General features: G+C 38.3%; 5 protein-coding genes across 8 annotated transcripts; 2 read left to right on the forward strand and 3 right to left on the reverse strand.

The window, feature by feature from the left end:
• Positions 1-1442: 1442 nt before the first annotated feature.
• On the reverse strand, positions 1443-6060 carry si:ch211-227n13.3 (uncharacterized). Its single transcript, XM_067475147.1, has 6 exons — positions 5947-6060; positions 5378-5440; positions 4841-5307; positions 2883-2958; positions 2677-2799; positions 1443-2592 (listed from the first exon to the last, which is right to left on the reverse strand). The coding sequence occupies exons 2-6, from the start codon at positions 5416-5418 to the stop codon at positions 2193-2195; spliced, it is 1107 nt and encodes a 368-aa protein (XP_067331248.1). The 5' UTR covers positions 5419-5440; positions 5947-6060; the 3' UTR covers positions 1443-2192.
• Positions 6061-8084: 2024 nt separating this feature from the next.
• LOC137098662 (UDP-glucuronosyltransferase 1A1-like) lies at positions 8085-12336 on the forward strand. Of its 2 annotated transcripts, XM_067475145.1 has the most exons (9): positions 8085-8787; positions 9533-9596; positions 9677-9825; positions 10136-10263; positions 10392-10485; positions 10637-10762; positions 10839-10926; positions 11013-11232; positions 11344-12334. In XM_067475145.1, the coding sequence occupies exons 1-9, from the start codon at positions 8242-8244 to the stop codon at positions 11612-11614; spliced, it is 1686 nt and encodes a 561-aa protein (XP_067331246.1). In that variant the 5' UTR covers positions 8085-8241; the 3' UTR covers positions 11615-12334. The 2 variants fall into 2 exon arrangements, with proteins under 2 accessions (XP_067331246.1, XP_067331247.1); XM_067475146.1 differs by lacking the exon at positions 9533-9596 and having other exon boundaries at positions 8652-8787; positions 11344-12336.
• Positions 12337-13097: 761 nt separating this feature from the next.
• LOC137098696 (UDP-glucuronosyltransferase-like) lies at positions 13098-18273 on the forward strand. The gene is made up of 9 exons (XM_067475209.1): positions 13098-13892; positions 15498-15561; positions 15638-15785; positions 16080-16208; positions 16723-16816; positions 17279-17404; positions 17481-17568; positions 17655-17874; positions 17986-18273. The coding sequence occupies exons 1-9, from the start codon at positions 13359-13361 to the stop codon at positions 18254-18256; spliced, it is 1674 nt and encodes a 557-aa protein (XP_067331310.1). The 5' UTR covers positions 13098-13358; the 3' UTR covers positions 18257-18273.
• A 111-nt stretch (positions 18274-18384) lies between these two features.
• On the reverse strand, positions 18385-20573 carry ndufb3 (NADH:ubiquinone oxidoreductase subunit B3). 3 transcript variants are annotated; one of them, XM_067475206.1, is made up of 3 exons: positions 20323-20573; positions 18720-18848; positions 18385-18619 (listed from the first exon to the last, which is right to left on the reverse strand). In XM_067475206.1, exons 2-3 carry the CDS (start codon positions 18845-18847, stop codon positions 18469-18471), a joined length of 279 nt encoding a protein of 92 aa, XP_067331307.1. In that variant the 5' UTR covers position 18848; positions 20323-20573; the 3' UTR covers positions 18385-18468. The 3 variants fall into 3 exon arrangements, with proteins under 3 accessions (XP_067331307.1, XP_067331308.1, XP_067331309.1); XM_067475207.1 differs by having other exon boundaries at positions 20319-20573; XM_067475208.1 differs by having other exon boundaries at positions 20314-20573.
• Positions 20574-20720: 147 nt separating this feature from the next.
• Positions 20721-23320, reverse strand: pecr (peroxisomal trans-2-enoyl-CoA reductase). The gene is made up of 8 exons (XM_067475204.1): positions 23167-23320; positions 22589-22722; positions 22340-22505; positions 22184-22265; positions 21994-22090; positions 21792-21902; positions 21224-21335; positions 20721-21130 (listed from the first exon to the last, which is right to left on the reverse strand). The coding sequence occupies exons 1-8, from the start codon at positions 23276-23278 to the stop codon at positions 21048-21050; spliced, it is 897 nt and encodes a 298-aa protein (XP_067331305.1). The 5' UTR covers positions 23279-23320; the 3' UTR covers positions 20721-21047.
• Positions 23321-23870: the final 550 nt, after the last annotated feature.

Below are 23870 nucleotides of genomic sequence, written 5' to 3' on the forward strand. Positions count from 1 at the left end.
TCTAATCCACCATACATCAATCCCATGGGTAAACAGTTCCCCTCCCCGCCCCCCAAACAGTATGTCAAACCTGCGAGACCCCAGTCCCTTATCTATTTCTCAGTTTCCCCACTCTTCCTCCACATCCACTGGTATCAGCATAGAAATCTCAGAAATAACATTGGTGTGTAAATCTTGGCAAGTGACTGTTGTTACTGTTGCTGTGTTCCTGGTGTATCCTCACCAAACTCATCCAGATAACATGCTGCTTAGAAGAGACACTTGCCCTGATTTTTAGCTGACATTTTAACATCTTATAACTGTAAAGTCTCACTGCCAGGTGTTTGTTACATGTGTAGGGTTCAGAGAGCTGTCTATGGGAGAAAAGCAAACCATTTTGAATATGTGAAAGCAGAGGACAACAAAAGGCACAAACATTAAGCATAGCCAATGGGGAAAGTATGGATGAAAGATTACTCTAATGTCTAAGTAGCGCCATCATGTGGGCTATTACAAAAACAGGGCTCATTACTTCTGCCCACTATCTCTATAACTTTATGGCGTGCTGCTAATTTATAGATGTATATGTAAATGAAAGCTAAACTTTTTTTTTTACTGTATTGCTCAGGAAAAGATCACATTTTTGTTACACACAGCCAACTATTTTATTAAGTAATTTTATGTGTTTTCCGAACAGTTGGTTGAATTTTAGCGTTGCATTGTAAAATGATGATGTCTATCAACGGCACTCTTAAAAGTCAATCATTTCAAGTTTTTCTATGTTCTACATACTGTAATGTTACTGTTGTTTTTCCCCTCACTTCATACCCCAAATCTAGCATGCAATGTTTGGCAGTGTGAGATAATTAAACTTCAAAAGCACAATGATTATTAGGTAATTTAACATCACCTTCTGAGATCTTTCTGCAGTTGTACTAATGCACTGTGGGATGAAAGCATGCTGAAATAATGAAGCATTTGAATATATTTAGCATACTTATTTTAGGTGAACAAGAATGCCTACAACACATGATATGATGTGACATGATGCATCCTGGATCTATGGGGGATTACATGAAGACAGAATAGATGCCTACTGTCTCAGTGATGCTCATAACGTATATGCCAAGTACCTTGAAGAATTAAGTGAATTAATGATGTTTACAAAGCAATGGGTGGTCACACAAGACTGGCGGTAACCTGGCAGTATTTTCTGAAAGTATTTTAAATCATTTTAATCATTAAACCATTGCACATGGTCTATTTCTATTAAGTCCATTGTTATATAAGTTGATGAAACATGACTGCTGTGCAAAATTTGACACAAACCATAGTATTAAATAGGCAGATGACCAAGCAGTTCTGGGGCTCATCCAGAACTATGATGATGAAATCTACAGAGAAGAGGTGGAACATCTCATAGACTAGTGCCGCAACAACAATTTGACCCTGAATGTCATTTATTCATCACATCAACATTTATTGTATTTACACCCTCTTACCCACTTGTTTTTTTACTTTCAAACTATATACATTCTCAGCTGTTATCTACACTACACAGCTGTTATCTACACTACAGTGAGCATGAAATTGAAATTTCATGCTCACTGCATCCCTGAAGTGCTGTTTAAATGACAAAAAGGAATCTTCAATCTTAGGGTTGAGAAATTGTGTTCAAATCCTAATAAAAGTCTCACCCTCTGTTAAACCCCCTTTTAGATTTGTTAGAGGTTTAGCCATGAAACCAAAAAGACAACAAAAAGTGATATCACTTCTTTCTCCAGGCAATAGACCAGGTGTTTCTTTAAAGCGTTTACTGCCAGACCTGAACCGGAAAAGCATGTAGACTTCACATCAATATCATCTGGTTCATCATATTAAAAAGCTTCATTTAATCCTACGGCTGCCTTAAGAGAAATGTCTAATCATTATGAGCAGCAATTACGTAAAAAAAACAACAACATTTATTTACTCTCTCAGCATGACCCAGACAAATACTTTATATTATTTTGAAATAAAAAATAAATAACATGTAAGTACTGTGTATTGAGCTGTAACAACACTTAACAAGTTCCAGATAAGTTGAAAGAATTACAAGCTAGAAGACTGAAATCTGTCAAAGTAACACGATACAAGCTGCATGAACGCGGGAAACTTGAAAAGTAGAAAACACTGTAGTTAAAATAAACTTTAAAAAAGTTGGAGCCATCTCTCTAATGGGTTTCCCTGATAATTATGCTGCTGTTGCCACGTAGCTGAGCCAACAAGTCTCTGAATCCACTCGCCTTTTTTAACGTTTTCTCAGTGGGGGGGACCTCTGCTGACCCAGTGTTTTCCATGGGGACAGTGGATGGAACCAAATCAGAAGTAAGACACCTATCTATTTCTTTATCGCTACAGTCCTCAAAACCACTTCTGCTGCTGTGACTACTGGCTCCATGATGACTCCTGACATCCTTACAGGTGGCACTGAGGTGTTGAAGGTAAGTGGTGCTGTGGAGACGCCGCTGTTTGGCAGCACGAGAACCCTGAGAATCATTTCTTGTCCTCTTCCTCCTCGTGTTTGTCTTTTTCTCCTGTTTCATTGGCACTTTGACACAGCGGCTGAGGTTCCTGACACAAAAACACATCACACACAAGTCATGTTTGATGTCAATAGGACGACTGCTTTGCAGCAAAAAGTGTAAGATGAATTACCTTCGTAAAAAAATGTGCGGCCTTGAGCAGGATGATGACTCTCCCACATGTTGTTGGCTTTGCTTCACACCTTTCATGACCTTGAGTCTTTTGTTAACCAGCTGTATAAGGATCACAAGCTTCCTGAGAAAATAGGGATGTGTGGTTGCTTGACTACTGTTTTTGCACCTTAAAAAGCTAGAAATCTCACACACACGCACACTTACCCTCTTGCCTTTGGCAACCTTCTCGGTTTCCACTTTTTGATCAGGGCCCACTGGTCACATGTTAGGGAGTCGGGATCTAAAAAAACAAAACAAAAAAAAAACAAAAAAACAAAAGAGTTAAGATATGCAATCTGACAATATCTGATGGCTAATTATAAATCAGTAGATGTAAAATCCACCATTTCTTGTATTGTATTCAATAATACATGACTTGTATGTGCATAAAAAAAGTATTTGCATAAAAAGTGCAATGCTGGTCAGGAGACATGCAGTGAGGCCAGCTCAGTCAATCTGCAGCACATCACAGTCTATAGTGGTTTTTGTTTAGAATGAAATCTCAAAATCTCAAAGGCTTTTGTGGCTTTGCATTGATAAATACAGAGATATCTAGGTGCTTAAAAAAAACCAAAACATACATTCATACATAAACTTCACTACATCTCAGAAGTCACATTACACATTACTGTCCAGTATGTGACAATGAAAAATTTTTTAGACAGGTAGTCAAAAATGCCCTGATATTAAATATCTATGGTGGCACTAAACATCAATACACTGTATCTACAAACCCAATTCCCCCAAAAGTTGGGAAAAGTTGGGTAAGAACATAAATAAAAACAGAATGCCATGATTTGCAATCTCATATTCCATTTCATGGAAAATATTAGGTCATTTCGAATTTGCTAGCAGCAACACATTTCAAAAAAGTTGGGGGGCAGTAAAAGTCTGGAAAAGTGATTGCTACAATAAAAACAAAACAAAAAGGAGGAGGTTGACAACTATTAGTTCAATTGGCAACAGATCAGGAACATGACTGGGTATAAAAGCAGAATTTCAGAGAGGCAGAGCCTCTGGAATGTAAAGATGGGCAGAGGTTCACCAATCTGTGACAAACTGCACGTAACAATTGTTGAACAATTTCAGAAAAATGTTCCTTAACGTGAAATTGTGAAGATCCCACCATCTACAATATGTAATAATATCAAAAGATTCAGAGAATCAGCAGGAATCTCTATGCACAAGGTCAAAACTTGATGCGTGTGCTCTTTGGGACCTCAGGCGGCACTGCATTAAAAACAGGCCTGATTCCATACTGGACATCATTGCACCGTCTCAGCAACACTTCCAGAAATCACTGTCTGTGGACACAGTTCACTGTACATTACACAAATGTTAGTTAAAGCTGTATCATGCAAAAAAAGAAGTCCTATGTGAACACGATCCAGAAACGTTGCTGTGTTCTCTGGGTCAAAGCTCATTTAAAATGGTCTGAGGCAAAATGGAAAACTGTTCAATGATCAGATTAACTAAAATTTGAAATTTGTTTTTTGAAACCATGGACACTGTGTGCTGCAGACTAAAGAGGAGAAGGACCATCCAGCTCGTTATCAAAAGCCTTCATCTCTGATGGTGTAGGGGTGCATTAGTGCCTCTGGCGTGGGCAGCTTACACATCTGCAAAGGCACCATCAATGCTGAATAGGTTTTAGAGCAACACGTGCTCCCATCCAGATAACATCTCTTTCAGTCTTGCACATTTCAGCAAGACAACACTAAACCACAAACTGTATCCATCACAACAGCATGGCTTCACAGGAGAAAGTCCGTGTGATGAACTGGTCTGCCTGCAGCACAGACCTTTCACCAATAGAAAGCATATAGCACATCATAATACAAAAAATTCAGCAACAAAGGCCCAGGACTGTTCAGCAGCTTGAATGACTCTGTTTCAACATCTAATATATTGTTTATGAAGTGAATAAAATATGGGTTGATGAAATTGGCAAATTATAGCATTCTGTTTTTATTTACGTTTTGCACATTGTCCCAACTTGTTTAGCATTGGGGTTGTATGTAGTTGAGATCCACTGTCACTTCTTTTATCATGTCATAACATCATCGTGTATTTTTGTATTTATAACATTTCATATTTTTAATACTATAATGGAGTTAACTCACCATTGTCTAAGAGTTTGTTTTTGGTCGTTGCCTTCATCCTCCTTGCCTTCTGATAGAGCTTCTGACAGGCTGAGCATCTGACTTGTGAGGATGTGGAGTGATATGAGAGGGAGGGACCAGAAGCTATGCTGCTGGTGACAGAAACACAGTCTTCATCTGACTCGTCCACTCCTTTATCAGCTACCTCTACAAACCTTCCTTCATCTTCTTCGACTACAAGCTCTGCTTCATGTGTGGTGTCAATGAACTCAATTATGTCACAGTTTCTTCCATCTGTATTTTCTATGCCATCGGCACCCTTGGACTTCCTCAGCGCTGTCCCCTGTCTCTTACCCTTGAACTTGCGCTGGATAACATCTTCATCTGGGCTGGGATTTCTCTCAGGGCTCTTCTTGGGGCCCTTTGGTTGTCTGGAGGAGCGTCTGGTATACATGGGACTTATCCACTTCAGACTATACTTAAATAACCTGTGACAGAGAGTAACAGTGACTAAGTGTAGTGAACCATCTATACTCTACACAGTTCATGTGGCCTTACTTGTAATATTGTACTGTTGTGGAAACCAAACTCCAAGCCATCTGCCTGCTGTCAGTTTCAGTCCTGTGAATTTAAAGTCAACAAATAAACTCAAATGAAATAAATGAAAACAATGGAAAGGAAACAGGAGGAATATGACAGCAATCTAGATATGTGAGCAAAACTGTATTTTGCCTTCAGCCCACTGAGCTGCACTAAAAGTCAAAATTACGCTTAAATACAATTAAAAACGTCCTAAACACCGCCTTAAACTGATTAGCTTTTTTGATTGTACCGATGCATATTCCCAAACTATTTAATTGTCAGGGACTAGGACTGGTAATTCACGTCTGAAGAAACTCGATACGAAACTGTCTACAGTTTGTAAAATAACATAACTAATCTCGTTGTGCTGGGTTTGCGATCTCCGCTGACCGTCATTCAGGATAGAAACTAGGCTACGCTAAACTTAAAACTTACGTGATCTCAGATCGTTCACAGCTTGTCACTGTCTAAGCAGCTTTATTTCGGTACCTAACGTTAAGAGGTAAAACCACAACAGTTAACGTTAACAAAGACCGCGCACTTACTTTCTAACATAATGGCTCGTGCCCACAAAACTCACGGAGAGAATGCATGTTGATGGCCTCGAGGAACCAACATCAAAATGCGCGCGCAGTAAGTGTCTGTTCTTCTTCTACTGTTTTTTTTTTTGTTTGTTTGTTTTTGTTTTGTTTTTTTGGCTTCCACAAAAATGTCCACCAGCGCCACCGTATGGAATGAATCATCTAAATGTGAATCACGAGGACCAAACGTTGAAACGCCACATCCAGATCGTGTTTTGATTAGTGGTGGAAAAATCAATACCAAAAAGTCTTCACTAACGTTCTTCAGCTAAGCACCGATCATATCATATTCATAACGAATTCCACGGCTTTTCCTACCATCTTAACAGCGACGGGCCTCGGCTGGTAATTACAAAAAATTTGTAGTATCTGATATAAGCCTACAGTACAGTACTCAAACCTTTTTTTGAAAGTTCAGGAGTGTTTGGAGTTTAATTGGCATGGGACATATATATTTCTCAAGAAATTATTTGCAGTATCAATTACCATATTTTAAAATGCTTTACATATATAAGTATGCACATTTTTAATCAGCCTTCATAGTTACTTCAAAAAGTGGGGAATAATTGTACTACAGTCTGAATACTTGCATGTCATACACCAAATGTTTCCACATGGGCTGAAATTAACAGAAAACGGCTGCTGGTTGCTAATCAGCAAACATCTGCTGATGCATTTCAGGGCTGCTGTGACACTCCAATGCCTTTCCCTGATTTCACAAACTACATCTGAAAACTAGAGAAACAGGATTTCTAGGTATGGTCCGTATGTTACAAAAACTGTTTGTGTTAACAATTGATTTCTTAGTGAAAAAAGGATGGTTTGGTGTATCACCATGAGTTACACATGTATAACTTGCCCTACTACTACTACTCTCCTTTCGGCTTTATCCCGTGAGTTCGGGGTCGCCACAGCGGATCATTGTCCGCATGTTGATTTGGCACAGGTTTTACGCCGGATGCCCTTCCTGACGCAACCCTCCCCAATTTCTACCGGGCTTGCCCTAAATACACTAAAAACTACTTAAAGAAGACAGATTCATAACGTTCTGTCAAAACACTACCATTTCCTCCACTGAACTTTTCCCCATAAATCCAGATACAAAATCTTTTGTGGTTGGCTTACTTTTGTTTATGGATACTACAAAACTAAATTACACAATAAACTAAATCCCTGAGTCTCATATTCGTAACCTACAACTGCTAGCCATGACTACTTTGAACACAGACAACAGTAGTTCTCTCTCTGCAAAAGCAGAGAGAGAAACTTGAGGGAGGGGATGGTTTATAGGAGCATAAAGCAGAAACTTGGGCGTATTTGTCTGTTTTACCTGTACTTTGCCTCTAAAATTTCCTGTGTCAGTTTCCCTGAGTTTCTTCCTTATGTGAAAATTAAGTGTATATGGTCAGATAATGGCAAGGCGATGACAGCAAAGGCTTTCAGTGACTGCTTAGTAACTATAACTTAATCAATTATTATGTCAACCTTAGTCACCCCATCAGAATGAGACACTGAAATGGCAAGGTGCATGCCAATTGAGAGTAACCTACATAAAAAGTTGGATGTATATTTTACGTCCAAATTATATGACATCTGCAAAACATGTTACAGTACATGCTGACAGGAAGAAAACCTGATCTCTCACAGATGAAAGTGTTTGGACTAGAATGCTATTCGAATAAACAGGCTAGGAATGTAGGCTTACAGTTTTATTTAAAAGAATTAAGTGGAGCTACCAATGTGGAAAAATAGGGAATTCATTTTCTATAGCTTCCCATCAAACCTAAAAATGATTACAATTGCATTTTAGCCATGGACTTGGGGATCACTTTTGTGGTCATTATATATATTTTTTATTTGTGGCTTTATTTGTAAACAGACAACTAGGTATCCAAGTTATTTCACCTCTTTTTAAACCTACGAACACTGGTTGCATTCAAGTTGAGCCTTCTGTATGTTTGTTACCTAGGACAACCTTAAGGCATTAATGGTGATCTTCCCAGGAGTCATCGTAGATTATCTGCTGTGGCAAACCCTGAACTCAAGGGATGAGTAAATCACTGACAATCAGTGAACTCCAACTGCTAGCTGCAAGGACTTTGAACATACACAACCAGTTTTCAACAACCCAGAGGCAGGGAGAGGAGACAAAGAGTGTGGATAGTTTTTTACAATCATTCAAAGCAGAGAGTAGGGGCTGTTTGGTTGATTTCACCCTTACTTTGCTCCACCCTTTCTTATTGTTAGACTCACTTTGCTATGGACACTCAGGAAAAAAGAACAATGTGGAGAGCAGTGGTTTGTGTGCTTCTGCTGCTAAACATGGTGAATTCTGCTGTAGATAAGACAAAGGAGTCTCCGGCAGAAAACTCCAGGCCAGAGAAGGTGAAAACAGAAGATACTGAGGCCACTGATATCAGTGCTGCAAGAAACACCAGTTCTTCAGGTTTCTTGGGTAACTTGTTGGTGATACCTATGGACGGAAGCCACTGGGTGGGTATAAAGGCTATTGCGCAAGAAGTGGGTCGCCGTGGACATCGGGTCACTGTGGTCATACCAGAAATTAACATGCGGATGGGCCCTGGAAAATACTACAACACTTTGACCTATCCTGTTCCTTATGACAAGGCTCACATTGAGTCTGTGATGTCCATGCATAAGGAAAATATGAAAAAAACAGCACAGCCTTTCATGGAAAAGATTAAGACACGGTTCTCACAAATCCAGAAAATTATTGAGTTCATTCACACCACTGCAGAGAGTCTACTATTCAATGCCAGTCTCATCTCACATCTGGAACAGCAGGTGGGTGCACATAAAGAGCAATTTATTAAAATACTCTGGGCTATACTAAATTTGTGACACATTTATTGAGACAGATTTGTTGATACAGTTTCTACAACTACTACTTAAAGGCTCGTGCTGCTTTGAATTGCTTTCAAGTGGGTTTATTTTATTATGGATAACATATCTACTGATGCTGGAAAACTGATAGAAGAAGTGGTTATAGCTTTTACTACTACTCATTCAGAAAACAAGCCCCTCTGACCTATAATATTAACTGAGACATTTTACCATTTAATGTAAAATATTAGCTGATTTTGAATTTGATGGCAGCAACACACAAAAAGGTTGGCACAAATCAAAAACAAATGGAAGAGCATTTGAAAACTAATTAGGTTGACTGGCAACAGGTCAGTAACATGACTGGGTATAAAATAAACATTACAGTAATTTTAAATGTAAAGATGGGGAGAGGGTCACCAATCTGTGACAAACTGTGTGTAAACATTGTGTAACAATTTCAAAAAAAGGTTCCTCAACGTCAAATTGCGAAAAAGCGATTTGTAGAATACAAAATACAAACACAAAAACCCAGCAACTAGTCTCCTAAATTCCTCCTAAATTTACAAAGAAGAGGATATGTTACACAATGACAAGCATCACCATGTTTCCACTTTTTTGAGATATTTTGCTGCCATCAAATTTAAAATTAGCTAATGTTCTACTTTTACGTTTCCTTCATGCTTCCTGCTCTTTGGCTCTACAGGGTTTTGATGCCGTCTTGACAGACCCCATGGTGCCTACAGGTTCAATAGTAGCTCGTAAATTAGGTTAGTTTTGCCACATGTGGATCATCTGTGTGCTTGTGTGTCTGCACATTTTCTCACCTCTCATTGCTAAATTATTTCAGGTCTCCCCACTATTAATTTGCTGCGAGGTATTCCATGTTCCTTGGACATGAAGGCTGCAGGTTGTCCATCCCCACCATCATATGTGCCTCGTTTTTTCACTGGATACACACATAAAATGAACTTTATGGAGAGGCTTGTCAACACACTGGTGAGAATGAAGGACGACTATGTTTTCTGTAAAATGAAATCTACTCCAGTTCATTAAGTAAACCACTGTCACACTATCCTGCATCATCCACATAGGTAGCCCTTAGTGTCTGTCTGCTGTGCTGAACTCTACTGTACTTTATACTATAGCTAAACCTACATATACGTACCTAATACAAATAATATAAGTAATACTAGAACACAACGCAATTCAATTTCAGAGCTGATAAAATCTGACCCGCAAAAACTAATTTCTCAAGCACACAAATAACTATGCATTTTTATGGTCCTGTGTTCTCTCCACCCCACAGGTGGCTTGGCTGGAGCCACTGTTGTGCCGACTGCTGTACTGGAATTTTGACCATATAGCCTATCAGTTCTTGGAGCAGAAAGAGGGCATAGCTGAAGTGCTGTCACACTCTGATATCTGGCTGATGAGGTAAGGTTATATATTGGAACGTGGAGGATTATTGATAGTTTGGAGAACAAACATGTGGTTTGTTTTATAATAGAGAAATTAAACTACATATATATATATACTTAAATAGTGATTCTGTCTGTAAATAGGTTTGACTTCACGCTTGATTTCCCACGTCCACTTATGCCTAATTTTGTACTAGTTGGTGGCATCAACTGCAACGTGAGAAATCCTCTGCCTGAGGTAAATATTTCTGGTTTTGGAAAAAAATTACCAAATTTAAGATTTTAATTCACTTCTGCAAACTTCTTTATTCTTAACACAGGGAAACAGTGAAATGATTAGTTAAAGACAAATGAATTTAAATCCGTAAACTAGGTTTGTGTCTTTGCAGGATTTAGAGTCCTGGGTGTCAGGAGAGCATGGGTTTGTCGTATTTACACTGGGCTCTCTGGTGTCAGATATGCCGGAAGAAACATCCTCTGTCTTCCTAGAGGCCTTCAAACAGATTCCACAGAAGGTACAAATTACATATGTAAAAAGGCATATTATTCCATACAAAACATCATTATGTAAGACTCTGTATACTTTGGTAGGTGATATGGAGATATACTGGACAGGTTCCTGACAATGTTCCAGATAATGTGAAGATTATGAATTGGGTGCCTCAGAATGACCTGCTAGGTTTGTAAATGTGTCACATTTCATAACACCTGACAGAATGAGCATATGCCTTTTGAACCAACTTTGTGTGTGTGTCTGTGTTTTAGCACATCCTGGAGCTCGGGCTTTCATCACTCATGCTGGCTCACATGGTATCTTTGAGGGACTGTGTCACGCTGTTCCCATGGTGATGTTGCCACTGAATGGAGACCAGCCTGACAATGCACGGAGGTTAGCGAGCAGGGGAGCAGGAGTAATTCTGGATATTTTTTCTATTTCTAAACAAAACCTTCTCTGGGGACTGAATGAGGTCATCAATGACACTAGGTGAGGAGTGTGAAGGTCACTCACAAAGTGTGAGATAGTTTTGGGATTCGTCTTTAGTATCTGATCTAAATATTACATTCTTAAAATCTTTTGTTCTGTGTTTGTATCCAGGTATAAAGACAATGTTCTGAAGCTGTCAGCCCTCCATAAAGATCGACCACTTGATCCACTCGACCTTTCAGTGTACTGGACAGAATTTGTGATGCGCCACAAAGGAGCCAAACATCTTAAATCTGCTGTCCATGAGCTCAACTGGTTCCAGTACTACTGCCTGGATGTTATAGGTCTACTGATTACTGTAGTGCTGTTTTTTGTTATACTGACAATAAAATGCTTGAAACTATGCATCAGGAAAGTGAGCAGGAAAAACAAGCAAGACTAATTATATCAACTGTTTACTATTTACCTAAAGAACAGCCTCAAATCATAACGGTCTTTCCAGTGTAAATTATCAGTGGGATGATGTTTTTATGCTAGTATCGAGTTCCGTTTCATCAGTCCAGAGAAGAACACCATTTTCCCAGTAGCACTGTGGTGTGTCAAGGTGCTAGTATTTCCAACTTCAAGTAAACTGCAACATTTTAGTTTTTTTTTTTTTTTTTCTGAGAACAAGAATTTCCTCCATGGTGCTTTGGACAACCATGCCTATTTAGTTGTTTGCATGCAGTAGTTCACAAAAAGAGATCTAAACCAACTACAATAGTTCCTTTATGGTTTTTAGATTTTACTCTCTGGTTCTTTATCACCAAGCTCTCTGCATTGGGCCTTTTCTGGGGAGCATAAACCAACTCCATTTATAGAAAGTTTATGTAACTGTGGACTGGTGAATATCAAAATGACTCTGTAACTCTTTCTGCATTTTTGCTAATCTCTCTTTTTTTTTTTTTGAGGTATGGTTTACATCAGCTAATGGTTCTTGTAAATACCAAACTGTAGTTTTACTTCACACCTATAATTTTATTTCATTAATTGAATTTTGCCAACTCCATTTACTCCATATACCTTTTACTGGAATAATGCAAAGCATCACTTGTCCACCAGCACATTAAACATTTAAAGGGTTTGTTTAATAAAAGATCATAAGATCATAAATGTTTGTGTGTTATTAGCTTTTTTGCACATTGGATATACTTGCAAGCTCAGATCAGAAATTATAAAACATTTGTGAGGAGCAAAATTCTTTTTCCAATGAAGCATTTGGTTCAACTATGAAGACACCTGTTAGCCACTTTCTCTTCATAAATAAAGAGAACCAGGTGCTCCAATTCAGAAGAATCCCAATGACCTTTCCCATTTTGTTTCCTCACCCCTCCACCATTCCCCCACCAACAGTGTCAAGACCCTTTCAGGCTAATTATAAGGCCTCCATTACAATTTGTTCCACATCAAGGGAGTCAAAACCAATTTGTTTTGTAAACACAGTAATAATACAGATGGCATATTAATGTTAAATTGTGCATTGCTATTGTGTTAGATTCCATTTAAGTACATACAGGAGGAATGAGTGCACTCACCATTGTGTATGAGTTTTTTAAACCAGTGCTTTAATCGTGCTTGCCTTCTTCAATTGACCAATCAATCAATGATCTTTATATTTGCTGTGTTCTACAACAGCAGTAAGAAACATTGCCCTCCCATGATAAAATGCATGGCTTTGTGTATAAACCACCACATGCATTACACTTAAAACTACAAGTCTGAATTTAAGGACGTTGCTTATTACTTCCTAAAGTGGAAATAATAGGATAATAGCATATAACACTACCTGGCAAAACACTACAAATGTCTCCATTAAACTTTTCCCCAGTCCCACAGGTATCAGCTTTCACAGGCTTTCTTTAATGTATGGAGAGCAATTAATCAAATTACACAGTAACTAAATCACGGACAATTCCATATCAGTGACCTCCAACTTCTAATTGTGTGGACTTTGAACACATATGACTTTGCTTATTTATAGGGGATTTTCAACAACCCAGAGGCAGAGAGAGGAACATAAGAAAGAGAATGGTTTAAAGAAGTATTTAAAGCAAAGAATAGGGTGTGTTTGGTCCATTTTACATTTTGTCTCACCTCTTGGTTTATGCTAGATTCACTTAGCTCTAGACACTCAGGAAAAAAGAACAATGTGGAGAGCAATCGTTTGTGTGCCCCTGTTGCTAAACATGGATACACTGGTGAATTCTGCTGTAGACAAGGCAAAGCAGTCTCTGGCAGAAAACTCGAAGCCAGAGAAGAAGGTGAAAACAGTAGATGCTGGGGCTACTGACACCAGTGCTGCAAGAATCACCAGTTCTTCAGGCTCCTTGGGTAACTTGTTGGTAATACCAATGGATGGGAGCCACTGGGTGGGTATAAAGGCTATTGCCAAAGAAATGGGACACCTTGGACATCGGGTCACTGTGGTCATACCAGAAATTAACATGCGGATGGGCCCTGGAAAATACTACAACACTGTGACCTATCCTGTTCCTTATGACAAGGCTCACATTGAGTCTGTGATGTCCACACAGAAGGACTTAATGAAAAAATCAGCCCAGCCTTTCATTGAGAAGATTAAGATACAATATTCACAAATCACAATGATTGTAGACTTCATCCGTACCACGGCAGAGAGTCTACTATTCAATAGCAGTCTCATCTCACATCTGGCACAGCGGGTAGGTTTTAATAACAACAAGTAGCAACCAGCAATTTGATCTCTATACTAAATTTGTAACACATTTGTTAGGATACTTTCCACAACTTTTACTTTTTAGCTGGTTGCTGTATTAAATTGAATTGAACAGTGTCCTTTGTTTTTGGTAACATCTGTCTCAACGAACAGGGACGGTGGAAGAAGAAGTTTTGTCTATGTGACAGATATGTTACTATGATGATAGTATTATAAAGCTGATGCTGATAAATCAAAAATAATTTTACAAGCTGGTTTAAACTGAGCTTAGTTGTTTCCAATCTAGGATCACAAGAAAACTCTATATAGGAAAGAAAAGAAGAACAAATTAATGCTGCACATTTTTAGCAATATAATGGAAAACCTTTTACCTTTAAACAGTTATTTAAATGAAACCATGTCAGAATGTGTGAAATGGGAGGAGAAATGTTTCTAATGAAAATACGAAGAAATAATCCTTAGAAATTTGAATCAAGGCTGAATTATGCTTCTGTGAGCTGCACATAAGTGAATGTGTGTGGGTTACATTTGGAGATTATTGTTTATCTTTCTCTTATACTTGTAAATCACAATAAACCGAAGACATATCAGGTGTAAATTTCTGAATGGAGAGAGGGAGAATGAAAAAGACAAGAAGTGTTTATTTTAAACTTTCTGATTTGGAAGGTATAGAAGCTGGTTCTTCTTTGACTCTCTATGACTTGTGATCACCCATTACAACCCTCTCTGTAGACTCACAGTCTTCTTACATGTACCTTTGGAGAAGCATAATTCCAGCTTATTACTTATAAACTATACAATGCTTTTAAGTGGAGGTTATGCATAAAATCTTTCTTTGCGATGTATACTGAAATGTAAAATATGTGGCATGAATCAATAAATCCACTTTTTATTATCTTAAAATTTCACAAAGGTGTATCTATTTCTCTCTCTGAGCAACACAGAAAATGAATGCATGCTTATATATTCGGCAAACAGGACTTTTGGAATCATGGCTGAATTATGAAACAAAGGGCCCCTGAGCAAACACCAAAAGAGATACAAAACTATAAATAAGTGAGTGTTGACTAGAACTTAAGCGCTTCTTACCTATTTGTCGTAGATCCAACGTATGAACCAGGATAACCTCCCAGATCCAGTGATACAAGTCTGTTAGCTTTTCCAAAGTGCAGGACAAACATTTTTGGTGAGGCAGCCTTCTCTTTTTATGCTCTGAGCAGTTGGAACAGTGTGCCTTTCTAGGATCTGATCCTATTTTTCTGTGTATGTGTGTATAGGTCTCTAAATGATTTCTTTATTGTCCTTTTCTGATCACATTTTTTCACATTATGCACATTCAGTCAACTGTAAAACATTATGAATTGCACTTGTCTTATAGCTGCCAAACAGAAAAAAGAGTTTCAGACAATGAAACCAAACGTTTCGTTTGAAATAAGTGTGAAGTTTCTTGGTCTTTCTGACTTTTTATGAGCCATTCATGAGTCCGTTAGGAGAAAGGAGACGTAAATATGTTTAACAACTTCTGAGTTACTATTAAGACTCATTCTTTTTATTTTACCTACAGTATTTGTCTCTTATCCTTTCACTCTAGGGTTTTGATGCTGTCTTGACAGACCCTGCAGTGCCAACAGGTTCATTATTAGCTTACAAATTAGGTGAGTTCTGCCACATGGGGATTGTCTGTGTGTTTTTTTGTCTGAACATTGACTCTTTTTGCTAAATTACTTTCAGGTCTCCCCACTATTAATTTGCTACGAGGAATGCCATGTTCCTTGGACATGCAGGTTGCAGGCTGCCCATCCCCACCCTCCTATGTGCCTTGCTTTTTCACTGGATACACACATAAAATGAGCTTCAAGGAGAGGGTTGTCAACACACTGATCAGCAACAACAGCCACATATGCTTGGGCAATTGCATGCACGAAGGAAGGATTTGTTTTACATACAAGAAAATCTAGTCCACTTCATTAGGACAACCACCATCAGACTTTACTGTATCACTACCATGGGCAATGTAGCAGAACCTGTCAGAGTCTGTTTTTCTACTTTACTGTACTGTATTTCCTAAGCCATGATGATCTAAACGTCTACATGTATACATGCATGTCTCAAATAATATAACTTCAGTTTCAGTTTGGTTAGTTCTGTTCTGTGTGTTTCTTTCTGCCCTACAGGTGGCTTGGCTGGAGCCGCTGTTGTGCCGACTGCTGTACTGGCACTTTGACCAAATAGCCTATCAGTTCCTAGGGGAGGAGGTGGGCATAGCTCAAGTGCTGTCAGAGTCTGATATCTGGCTGATGAGGTGCAGTATGATTAAAAGTTATCAATTGATGTTTGGGTGAAAACACAAGAAGACAGTTAGTTGTATGATGAAGAAATAAGAGACAAATGAACAATAAACAAATAAGCAGGATTTATAGTTGCTAAACATAATGGCAGTGCAATTTGGAATTTCCTAGTTTTTTGCATAAATTGGACATTAAATGTAAACTGGACTACAACAAAATCACGAATATCAATCAAATACAATGTAATTATTCTAAAGAAAGTGTCCTCTAAACTAATCATTACCTAATCTTCCACAGTATTTCATAGTTACTCATCATTATTTGCTATATACACCTTAATTATTTAACTACTCATTGAGTATTCATTGATTAACAGGTTGTTCTTCAATTGTTTCTGAGTAACTACTCATGTTTTTGTGTACTGTATTGTAAAGTGTTACGTAGGTACATTTTTCAAACTTTTGACTTTAAACCGAAGTACACTAAAAGAAAAGCTTAACAGCTTGTAATATGACTGTGTTTAAACAGGATCGACTTTACACTGGAGTTCCCACGTCCTCTCATGCCTAATTTTGTACTAGTTGGTGGCATCAACTGCAATGTGAGAAATCCTCTACCAGAGGTAAATATTCCTGTTTTGGTAAAAAAAAAAATTACATTTACAGTTGGATGCAAAATGTTGCAATCCCTTCTATTAAATTACATTCCCTTGCCAGGCATTTTAATGTGAAGGGATGACAATCTAATATTAATCCTAACAAAATAATAATGCACATATATGTAATATATATATATATATATATATATATATATATATATATATATATATATATATATTTTATTTAATATTAACTAATTAATTACTGATTAGGGAGCATTTTACTAGGGGAATGTGCAATATAGATTAATTGATGAAAATAAATAGTTTTACTCTTATTGCCATTTCAACATAAAAGGATGTAAACTTTTGCACCCTACTGTTTTTGTGTTTATTTCCTCATTATTTTTAACACAGGGAAACAGTGAAATGATTAATTAAAGATAAATGAATTTAGGTCCATAAACTAGGTTTGTGTTTTTGCAGGATTTAGAGTCCTGGGTGTCTGGAGAGCATGGGTTTGTCGTGTTTACACTGGGCTCTATGGTGTCAGATATGCCAGAAGAAACATCCTCTGTCTTCCTAGAGGCTTTCAAACAGATTCCACAGAAGGTACAAATTACATATGTAAAAAGGCATATTATTCCATACAAAACATCATTAAGTAAGACTCTGTATACTTTGGTAGGTGATATGGAGATATACTGGACAGGTTCCTGACAATGTTCCAGATAATGTGAAGATTATGAATTGGGTGCCTCAGAATGACCTGCTAGGTTTGTAAATGTGTCACATTTCATAACACCTGACAGAATGAGCATATGCCTTTTGAACCAACTTTGTGTGTGTGTCTGTGTTTTAGCACATCCTGGAGCTCGGGCTTTCATCACTCATGCTGGCTCACATGGTATCTTTGAGGGACTGTGTCACGCTGTTCCCATGGTGATGTTGCCACTTATTGCAGACCAACCAGACAACTCACTGAGGTTATCAAGCAGGGGAGCAGGAGTGGTCCTGGACATTTATTCAATTTCTAAAGAAAACCTCCTTTGGGGACTGAATGAGGTCATCAATGACACCAGGTGAGGAGTTTGAAGGTCATTCATAAAGTGGGAGACAGTTTAGGCATTTGTTTTTAGTATCTGATCTAAATATTGCATTCTCAAGCGCTTTTGTTCTGTGTTTCTATTCAGGTATAAAGACAATGTTTTGAAGCTGTCAGCCCTCCATAAATATCGACCATTTGATCCACTCCACCTTTCAGTGTACTGGACAGAATTTGTGATGCGCCACAAAGGAGCCAAACATCTTAAATCTGCCGCCCCTAAACTCAACTGGCTCCAGTACTTCTGCCTGGATGTTATAGGTCTAGTGATTACTGTAGTGCTGTTTTTTGTTGTACTGACAGTAAAATGCTTGAAACAATGTTTTTGGAAGTTAAGCATAAAAAGGAAGCAGGACTAAACACCTAAAGAAGTAAACTAAACAACTTGGTCTCTCTGACAACATACACTGTCAGTAAAATACTGATGCAAAGTTGATTATGTGTAAAGGAGGGACCTGGTGTAAGAAGAATGAGCAAAGTCATGTAGTGATGAACAAGACATTTAATAAACAAAAATACAGAATATTATTAGACTCAATAATGTGAGGTTTGGGCTTGACAATGATCATTATTAGTGGCCACCCTTCTTTGGTGGGAACAGGGTGTACTCTACAGCCAGAGCAACGGCAAAGGCAGCAAAGCCCCACTTAAATCCTCTCAGCAGCACATCTGACAGAGTCACAGCACGAGCGAAGCCACCTGAATATCTCCATGCCTCATTACTGGAGAGTGACAGGAAAGAAAGGCAAGGAGCAGCTTTAGCACTCTAACTAGATACAAAGAGATGTCAGATAATCATGTACTATAGACAGAAATACTGACCGTGCCCATGGGTCCTTGAGGCCCCTGGCTGCCAGCCTCTGCTGTGTAAACTCCAGTGGTGTTCCCTCTACCTTCCACTGGCGCCAGTCTGGCATAGAGAGCTTGCTGTGGCCGTGGTCACCTCCCATGCTGAAATCAGATATAGATATAAGCAAGATGTAATTATGGTTTTAGGTAAACAACTCACTTTGTTCTTATAGTGTTATCAAAATCTGAAATACATCTACAGGTTTGAATAAAGTCAGAAATAAGCCAAATTCTGTGATGGTTCAAATCAAGTTCAAAGTAGTTTCTCTGGTGGGAGTCAGATTTCTGAACTTGTCTCCAAAATGAAGTTTTAATTTAACAATATGCCTAGTTTTGACAAGGATTGTATGTAATTTTCTATATATATATAAAAAAGGAAAATTACCAAAGAGACAGAGACACCAGCTTAGTACACATTAGAATATGTTGACATACCTTACAAACAAAAAGTGACTCAAAAAATATTATAAACAACTATTTGAGGTAGTTGTTTAGCATTTGAGCCTGTGGAAGTCAAGCACTAACGTATGACCTTCTAAAAAGAGTCAATCATAAAATGAGCTTAAATTCCATTTATAAATGATACATTGGAAAACGGTTAAAATAATCTTTGGGTTGTATGGAAACAACAAGATGCACAGTAGTTACCTGCCTATCAGTTAAAATATATTTCAATTAGAAGACACTATGTCAGTGTTGTCTATGTCAGTGTACTTTAATATGTAGTAATGTGTATCAACCATAGCTATTACAAAACAAAAGATTTTACCTTTCAGCTTAAAGGGTGACTGTACCAAATTTCAACCAGCTTCCTATGGCTTTAGTTTAGGTTGTCAATCTGCATTAATGGTTTTAAACTTCCCTCTGACTTTCCTATATTAGAATATTTTCCAATTTTGCCAGAAAAAGTCCTCCAGATGAAATCACCCGCAGGAGTTTTTCCATCATGCGTGCAGATGATGTCCTCTGGGGGAGCTTTGGAAGAGCGTGTTGACCATGATTACAAACTCCATGGAGTGAGTAACAAGATAACATAATCTGAACTAAAGGTTCCTCCAAACGATGTCATCTACAGGCATTTTTCAGCTAAAAGTAAAGAGATATTTTGATATAGGGAAGTCAATGGGAAGTTGACATTTACGTACATGTACTACCCAAACTAGATTCATGAGAAGCAAGTTCAACATATGTGAAGGTGTCCATTTGACACAAAGCTTGTGTTATCCATGACTGAAACTGAATTATTTTGTCATTATTTTCTCATTTAACTTTCCAAACATGACATAAATGATCATTGGGTATATAATTTTAATTAGGTCAAACATAAACTACATCAACTGCTCTCAATACATCCATTATATATAAACACACCGCTGTGTGACTTAGTAGAAAACGTTTCCTCAGCTAGCATGACGTTAAGCTAATACTAGCTACGCTTCCTCGTGAAGAATGCTAAATTAAACAGCAGCAATTTAAACATTTTTATGATTTAATATAGAGTTGTCACCCACTCCAAAAAGCAACACGACACACAGCTCAAATTCAGGGTTTTATGAAGAGAACATACAATACCCACTTGGTTTGTTGTGACCTCTGGTACTGAACTAAATGACTACGACAACCACAAACGTTTTATGGCAAGCTACGGCAAAGCATTCGGGACAAAATAACAACGCGCCAAAAAAAAAAGTAAAGTAAAAAGTCAAAGTAGCCATAATTAAATCTACTTAAGATGCGTGAAAAAACTACTATTAGTATCCAAATCATTAAACTTATAGTAGATTTGCGTTCAGTGACACTGTATACATTTTACAATTAATGTATCCATTATGATTTATGAACCTGTTTAGTTATCCATTAACAATAAAAATAAAGGGAAAATCATGTTTCATTATTTTAAAAAAAAAGTGTTTTGAAAAATGTTATTTTGTGTCAAAGACAATCAAAATTAAGGATTTTGATCCAACTATGCCATACATTTTACTAGCAACTTTATTAATCAGCCCACTGTAAAAAGCATTTTTTTTTTCATTCCATTCGCAGTACTTTACCCTAAAAGCCACATATTTAAAAATAATGTACTGCTCTTTTCTGCCTTGATGTGTATTTGTTTAGTCGATTTTGTTTCCATTAGTAAGGCAAATTTAGTCACCATACAACTGTTTGTCAGAAATTAATTTTCAGGAAATTAGGCATGTATTTATGTAAATAATTATATACAATCATGTACACTACTGACATGATATATTGGCCAAGTTTGCATTTATGCATTAGGCTCAGAGTGTATGTTACAAAACTATATTAAAGTTTGCTTGGTGGGTTGAGTAGCTGCTTCAGGGCTTCGAGGTTTTCCCCCTCTGGAGCCTCAGGCCATGCACTGTGGTCTGGAGACAAACACACAAAAATTTATTATGCTGCATACGGCAAAGCCTGTAGCATGTACATGCAGTATCTGTGAAATAACAAAGTGTACATACTGGGGATCTCCCACATTGTGTGGTATAGACTCTGTCCTGCATCCACCCGCAGAGTGGCTCCAGAGATGTAGGAGGCAGCAGGAGAGAGAAGGAAACACACTGCTGATGAGATCTAAAAATAGAAAAATTTAGTTTTGTATTTAGAAAAAAAATAGAGAGAAAGAGAAAGAGAAAGTAATGTTCAGTGCAGCCAATAATGTTTGTTTAAGGTAAGTTAGGGGTAGGCAAATAAAGCACTTTGTTAAGGTTAGCAAAATTTTCATTCAACATGAATTTTAGATGTACTGCCTGGAGGATCAGTTCTGATGTTGACAATGAATGTGTGTGCTAAAATTTAAAATCATGGTTCACTTACCAACTTTTTCTAGTGCATTTCAGAAAAATCACAAATCATGGGAAAAAAACTGTGTGTCTGCAATAACTTAGCATAAATACTGGAAATGTTGTTCATAGCAGTGGTGAGAACACTAGCATGCATGGTGAAAAAAAGAAGACTTTTTAGATGCAACAAAACAGCCCACAGTGCCTTTCTTCAAGGTATTGTGAGTATCCCTATACAGCTACATACCTCTTCTGGTACTCCCAGTCTCTTGGCAGGGCAAAATGGAACAGACATCTTGAAAAGATTTGGTCCAAGCTCCTTGTAATTCTCCATTGCAGTTTTGGAAAAGATTGTTCCCTGCAACCACAAACATGGACAGGCTTGAAATTACCACACAACCAAAGAACTCCAACACATGGCCGTGCACTCAGTCATGATCTGTACATACAGGTGCTATGGCGTTGACTCTGACCCCTGAGTTGGCCCACTCGATGGCCAGGCTCTTTGTTAAGTTATCCACTGCAGCCCTCGCTGCTCCTGTGTGGCTGTCAGGGGGAGGAAAAGGTTTTTCAGTGAAAAGAAAAAGACTGCCTGGGTTTGTGAATTTGCATGTGAACTTAGCGGTAAGTGGTGCTTACGCCATGCCTGGGAAGCCTTTCCACATATCAGCGATTATGTTGATGATCACACCTCCATGCTGTTTCATCCATGCAGTGTAAACTGTGTGGACAGCAACATAGTCAGAGTGAAAGCTTGAAGGCACACTGAAATGGTGTTAACCATCAGCAGCTTACCCTCTTTGCAGCAGTGAAAAGTTCCCGTCAGGTTGGTGTCTATCACTGCATTCCAGCCTTTGGAGGACATGTGCTCTGCTGGGCTGCTGAATTGACCGCCTCCGTTGTTCACCAGAAAGTCTATCCTGCCAAACTGCTTTAGCACTGATGATATAAGCGCCTTCACCTGCCAAGCGGGGAGTAGAAACATCACAATGCATTCAGGCTCAGACAAATGGCAAGAGGCAACAGAGAGTGTGTGTGACCTACCTCTTCCTCATTGCGGATGTTGCAGGCCAGAGGAGTGACGCGTGCTGGGCTGGAGGGGGGAATTTTTTGTCCCATCTCCTGGGCAGCTGTCTCCAGCCTCTCTGCCTTTCTGCTGGAGATCACTACACTGCAGCCTGATGACAAAGTTAGCCATGACATAGTTCTGACCATGCCTGTTATGACTGATGCAGTTTAAGATTTTTTGTAAGGAGAAAGAGTGGATTGCTAAATTTCACTAATTGTATTTATAATGACTGTTGGTAATTAAGTCACTGACTGCACGATGGTGAGTGATATTTCAGATGTATGAGGAAACTGTTTCTGTATTCTGATTACTGTATTTATTCAACAATAAACTGGGAACAAATGTTTGAAAGTCAAAGGTGGTATACCAACATTAGCACTATGTTGGTATACAGTGACTCGTATTTTCTCACTTATTTTTAACAGCTGGTCGGACACAAATGTGTGTGTGTCAAAGTTCGCTTGGTCCTTGTCATTCAGTTGTTTTTCACTGCAGAACGTGTGCGCTTTGAATAATGAAAACTGACTGGGCTCTCACACTCAGCATTACTCACCCAGCTCCAGAAGCTCAGCAGAGATCGCTTTACCGATTCCTGTCCCTCCACCCGTTACTATTGCAACTTTGTGGTTGAACAAGCCCGGTCTGAAAACACTGGACGCCGCCATATTTGTTACTGGATCCTGCGCCCTCTACTGGAAGCTTTCCGGATGTCAGGAGTCTATAATGTCACCATTATCCAGACTTGACACTCGGCTGGCATCCTCAGAAATTCCAGTTTTGTAGGCATTCACTGATGACACCTGTTGAAATTGATGCTAAAGCCTTCCAGTTACAGTACAGATTAAATAAACTGCTTATTCTGTAGCAGAAGTGGAAATGTTTCTTTAAGACATTAAGATATCATACTTGTAAGGTGAAATTATAGTGGTGTGTGTGTATACACATACACACCACATCATTTTAGTGTTTAAATGTATATTTAGACCTGTCTTGTAGCATGAAATTGTCATGCTGTATATATCTGCCAGTTTCGGTGTGCTGTTATATTGCAAATGTCACTGAGCTATTCTTCATGTAATTTGTGTGCATTTCCTGCAATAACTAATCATAATCCTTGCTTTGAAGAATGATTACTGGTAGTAGAGAGGTAGCTACTTGTGCCATGTATTTAACAGTGATTTTATTTTTGTCAGAGAACAAAAATGTTAAATTATTTTACCTCAGTTGTGTCAGTGACAGCACCTGGCTTTTGGCATA

This window comes from Channa argus, chromosome 14 (assembly GCF_033026475.1).
Source record: "Channa argus isolate prfri chromosome 14, Channa argus male v1.0, whole genome shotgun sequence".
NCBI classification, from domain to species: domain Eukaryota; kingdom Metazoa; phylum Chordata; class Actinopteri; order Anabantiformes; family Channidae; genus Channa; species Channa argus.

Coding starts and splice junctions, on each gene's coding strand:
- ndufb3 (XM_067475206.1), bottom strand. CDS start 18,847: ATGGGAGGTGACCACGGCCACAGCAAGCTCTCTATGCCAGACTGGCGC. Junction 18,620..18,719: donor CTCAAGGACCCATGGGCACG/GTCAGTATTTCT, acceptor GTCACTCTCCAG/TAATGAGGCATGGAGATATT.
- LOC137098662 (XM_067475145.1), top strand. CDS start 8,242: ATGGACACTCAGGAAAAAAGAACAATGTGGAGAGCAGTGGTTTGTGTG. Junction 10,927..11,012: donor GCCTCAGAATGACCTGCTAG/GTTTGTAAATGT, acceptor TCTGTGTTTTAG/CACATCCTGGAGCTCGGGCT. Junction 11,233..11,343: donor GAGGTCATCAATGACACTAG/GTGAGGAGTGTG, acceptor GTTTGTATCCAG/GTATAAAGACAATGTTCTGA.
- LOC137098696 (XM_067475209.1), top strand. CDS start 13,359: ATGTGGAGAGCAATCGTTTGTGTGCCCCTGTTGCTAAACATGGATACA. Junction 15,786..16,079: donor GAGAGGGTTGTCAACACACT/GATCAGCAACAA, acceptor TTCTGCCCTACA/GGTGGCTTGGCTGGAGCCGC. Junction 17,569..17,654: donor GCCTCAGAATGACCTGCTAG/GTTTGTAAATGT, acceptor TCTGTGTTTTAG/CACATCCTGGAGCTCGGGCT.
- si:ch211-227n13.3 (XM_067475147.1), bottom strand. CDS start 5,418: ATGGCTTGGAGTTTGGTTTCCACAACAGTACAATATTACAA. Junction 5,308..5,377: donor ACAACAGTACAATATTACAA/GTAAGGCCACAT, acceptor TCTCTGTCACAG/GTTATTTAAGTATAGTCTGA. Junction 2,593..2,676: donor CCGCACATTTTTTTACGAAG/GTAATTCATCTT, acceptor TTTTTGTGTCAG/GAACCTCAGCCGCTGTGTCA.
- pecr (XM_067475204.1), bottom strand. CDS start 23,278: ATGGCGGCGTCCAGTGTTTTCAGACCGGGCTTGTTCAACCACAAAGTT. Junction 21,336..21,791: donor GACTGGGAGTACCAGAAGAG/GTATGTAGCTGT, acceptor TTCTATTTTTAG/ATCTCATCAGCAGTGTGTTT. Junction 21,131..21,223: donor CACAATGTGGGAGATCCCCA/GTATGTACACTT, acceptor GTTTGTCTCCAG/ACCACAGTGCATGGCCTGAG.